This window comes from Prosopis cineraria, unplaced genomic scaffold (assembly GCF_029017545.1).
Source record: "Prosopis cineraria cultivar Desert tree isolate PC_DT_omini unplaced genomic scaffold, ASM2901754v1 PC111, whole genome shotgun sequence".
NCBI classification, from domain to species: Eukaryota; Viridiplantae; Streptophyta; class Magnoliopsida; order Fabales; family Fabaceae; genus Prosopis; species Prosopis cineraria.
The window spans coordinates 69,210-73,497 of NW_026555438.1; the positions used below are offsets into that span (position 1 = coordinate 69,210).

General features: G+C 39.1%; 1 protein-coding gene across 1 annotated transcript; it reads left to right on the top strand.

Annotated features, from left to right (window-relative positions):
* Positions 1–452: 452 nt before the first annotated feature.
* On the top strand, positions 453–3,771 carry LOC129295427 (uncharacterized). The gene is given in 3 exon segments (XM_054933946.1): positions 453–1,257; positions 1,260–3,425; positions 3,428–3,771. Coding segments are annotated over 3 exon segments (3,315 nt in total).
* The last annotated feature ends 517 nt before the right edge of the window (positions 3,772–4,288 follow it).

A 4,288-nucleotide genomic window follows, 5' to 3' on the forward strand; every position in this document is an offset into this window, starting at 1 on the left:
AGCATGCAGAACAAGTGCCTCAATTGCAGTCGATGATTCCAACAAAGTTCTAGCGAATTGGGAGTTTGAAGAGGCCAATGATGTCATTAGCTTAGAGTAATTGTTTCAATTATGTTGTTCCTACTTTATCCACTTTTGAGCCCAGGTTTAGGTAATAGATCTTGGGTATTCACTAATGCAAACTTTTGATATACATAATTCATGAAAATGAATTTCAATTGCATTCATGTCTATTTCTTTATTCCACCCTATCTACTTCAATACATCTTTCTCCGTTTCGTTCCTGTTCCTTATTTTATCTCGTTCCATATTCATTATCCAGGGATTTTGTTTCTTCTGATTCCATCTCCCACCCAGAGATTAATAAACCCTGTGAAGATGATTCATTCGTTGCCACTGATATGCATGATTGTGAGTCTGATGATGAAGACATAATCCAAACTTTTTCAAAGATGCTTGAATTGAGTGATAAGGGAATATGCCCACATGAAGAAGTGATTGAGATGGTTAATATGGGAACCGAGGAGGATCAAAGAATGCTCAAAATAGTAGATAATCCTGAAAGAGAACAAATGATTGAGTTGTTCAAAGAATACATAGATGTGTTTGCATGGTCATATAAAGACATGCCTGGGCTAGACCCAAGCATTGCTTCTCATAAAATACCATTACTTCCCAAGGTCGAGCCTAAGAAACAGAAGTTAAGGAGAATGAACACGGGGGTGTCCTTGCAAATAAAAGAAGAAGTAATAAAGCAGTTAGAAGCAGGATTTTTGGAGGTAGTAACTTACCCACAATGGGTGGCAAATATTGTTCCTGTTCCTAAAAAAGATGGTCGGATTCGAATGTGTGTTGATTATCGTAATCTAAATAATGCGAGTCCGAAAGATGACTTTCCATTACCCCACATTGATGTATTGGTCGATAATACTGCTCGAAGCTATCGCTATTCCTTTATGGATGGTTATTCAGGGTACAATCAAATCCCTATGCATGAAAGGGATAAAGAGAAAACAACCTTTACAACCCAATGGGGAACTTATTGTTATCGGGTAATGCCTTTTGGTTTGAAAAATGCTGGGGCAACTTATCAACGAGCTATGGTAGCACTATTCCATGACATGATGCATAAAGAAATTGAAGTATATGTAGATGATATGGTAGCTAAATCAGCGGAGAATGAGAGTCATGTTGGAGTCCTTAGAAAGCTATTTGGGAGATTACGCGAATATCGGCTAAGATTGAATCCTAACAAATGCATTTTGGAGCTCTTTCTGGGAAGTTATTGGGATTCATTGTGAGTCGTAAAGGGATAGAAGTAGATCCAGATAAAGTGAGAGCAATTCGAGAAATGCCATCTCCCCAAACAGAGAAAGAAGTTAGAAGTTTCTTGGGACGATTGAATTACATTGCTAGATTCATTGCCAATCTAACAGCCACTTGCGAACCAATGTTTAAGCTGTTAAAGAAAAATTGCAAGGAGACATGGGATGATGATTGTCAAAAGGCCTTTGATAAAATTAAAGATTATTTGTTAAATCCCCCGATTTTGGTACCTCCATCACCAGATCGTCCACTAATCCTTTACCTAACAACTTTACCTCGCTCAATGGGAGCAATGCTAGGTCAACTTGATGATTCTGGAAAGAAGGAAAGAGCGATTTATTTCTTGAGCAAGAAGTTTAATGAGTGTGAAGCTCGTTATCCGGTGATTGAGCGAACTTGTTGTGGACTAGTATGGGCAACTAGAAGGCTAAGGCAATACATGCTTTACTACACTACCTGGCTAATCTCACGAGTGGACCCACTTAAATACATCTTTGAGAGCCCGCACATTGCTGGTAGAGTACTAAAATGGCAAGTTGTACTATCAGAATATGATATAAAGCATGTGATGCAAAAGTCAGTCAAAGGTAGTGCAATAGCAGATCACTTGGCCGATAATCCTTTAGGGGATGACCAGCCATTAGATTTTCAATTTCCTGATGAAGGCATATGCACTACAGAAGAAGGTTGTGGTGAAGGAAACAATGAAGAGCAAGAATGGGAAATGTATTTTGATGGAGCCGCCAACATGCATGGAAATGGGGTAGGAGCGGTGATCGTTTCACCAGAAGGAAAACAATTTCCAGTGGCCATCAAATTAGAATTTGATTGTACTAACAACATAGCAGAATATGAAGCTTGTGTTAATGGTCTTCGAGCAGCTATTACCCTTGGTATACGGTGTTTGAAGGTATTTGGTGATTCAGCTCTCATTATTCATCAAGTAACAGGAGAATGGAGAACAAAGGATGTAAAATTGATTCCCTATCAAGAACTCCTAACAGATTTGATTAAGCAATTTAAGGTTGCTAGCTTTCATCACTTGACTAGAGATAAAAACCGTTTCGCTGATGCTTTAGCCACTTTAGCAGCAATGATCCAACTTGATTGTGGAGTCCATATCCAACCCATCCAAGTGGAAGCTAGAAGCTTTCCAGCATACTGTCTGAATGTTGAAGAAGATCGAGAAGAATATCCTTGGTTCCAGGATATTAAGGATTATATCACTAAGAGATCATACCCAGCTGGAATGACTGAGAATGAAAAGAAAACCCTTCGTCGTTTGGCTATGACATTCTTTATCAGTCAAGATGTTCTGTACAAGAGGGGTTATGATGGTACTTTACTTCGCTGTGTGAGTTCAGAAGAAGCAAATAAAATCATGGTTGAGGTACATGAGGGCATATGTGGCACGCATGCGAATGGTCACACTATGGCCAAACAGATTCAAAGGTATGGCTACTTCTGGCTAACAATAGAGAAAGATTGCTTTGAGCATGTCAAGAAATGCCATAAATGTCAGATCTATGCTAATAGGATAAATGCTCCTCCAATCCCATTACATAATTTGGTATCACCCTGGCCATTCTCAATGTGGGGCATTGACATTATTGGCCCAATTAACCCAAAAGCTTCGAATGGACATCGCTTCATCCTTGTCGCGATTGACTATTTCACAAAATGGGTAGAAGCAAATTCATTTGCTAGCATCACGCAAAAGACGTTCCTTAAATTCATGAAGACAAATATTTTATGCCGATATGGGATTCCTGAAAGGATCATTACTGATAATGGTCCCAATCTCAATGGAACGGAAGTCAGGAACTTTTGCGAGAAGTTCCAAATCAAGCATCATAATTCAGCCCCGTATAGACCTCAAATGAATGGAGCAGTTGAAGCAGCCAATAAAAATATTAAGAAGATCATTGGAAAAATGACAGTAACTTATAAGGATTGGCATGAGATGCTTCCCTATGCTTTACATGGTTATCGTACTACTGCACGCACATCCATAGGGGTGACCCCATACTCCCTTGTTTATGGAATGGAAGCTGTTACACCCATTGAGATAGAAATACCATCTTTAAGAGTATTGGCAGAGGTAGATTAGAAGAAAATGAATGGATACGAACCCGATTTGAGCAACTTAACATGATTGAAGAGAAAAGGCTCATTGCAATGTGTCATGGACAATTGTACCAAAAGAGAATGGCAAGAGCTTTTGATAAAAAACTTCGCCCACGGGAATTCAGTGCTGGGGATCTTGTACTCAAGAAAATATTGCCTAACCAAGAAGATAATAGAGGCAAATGGGCTCCGACCTATGAGGGACCTTATGTTGTCAAACATGCCTTTTCTGGAGGAGCACTGATCCTAGCTGACATGGACGGTCAAGAGTTAGCAAAGCCCATTAATGCAGATGCTGTCAAGCGTTACTTTGCTTAAACAGAAAATGAAAAAGAATGAAGCGCTCGTTAGGTTGAAAACCTGTAAAGGCAACCTAGGCAAAAGTTAGAGCTAATAGAAAATGAAAAGGAAAGAATAGCTCGTTAGGTTAAAAAACCTGTAAAGGTAATCTAAGCAAAAGTTAGAGCTAAAAAAAAAGGGGGGCAAAGCCATGATAAGAAGAAGAAGAGTTCGCCAAGACAAAAGGATGTCTTAGGAGAAGAAAAGGAAGGCATCAAAAGTTAATTATCTATGTTTGGGAAAGTTGTCTCCATCGTCTCTCATATTATGCATATCAATAGCAGCTCAGTGAAACACCTGTTGGGGTTTTGAAAAGCTAAAGGAAAGAGATGTGATTAAGTAAATCCATATATCCCATTCGCGCTTTGGCCATTTGTACTCATAAACCAAGATATTCCCATTTCTCTATGAACTTTAGCCTCAGTGAATGAATTTTTTCCGCCCTTGCTCCTTTGAGACCATCTTTCTTCTCGTTTCATGTTATCATATTTGGATT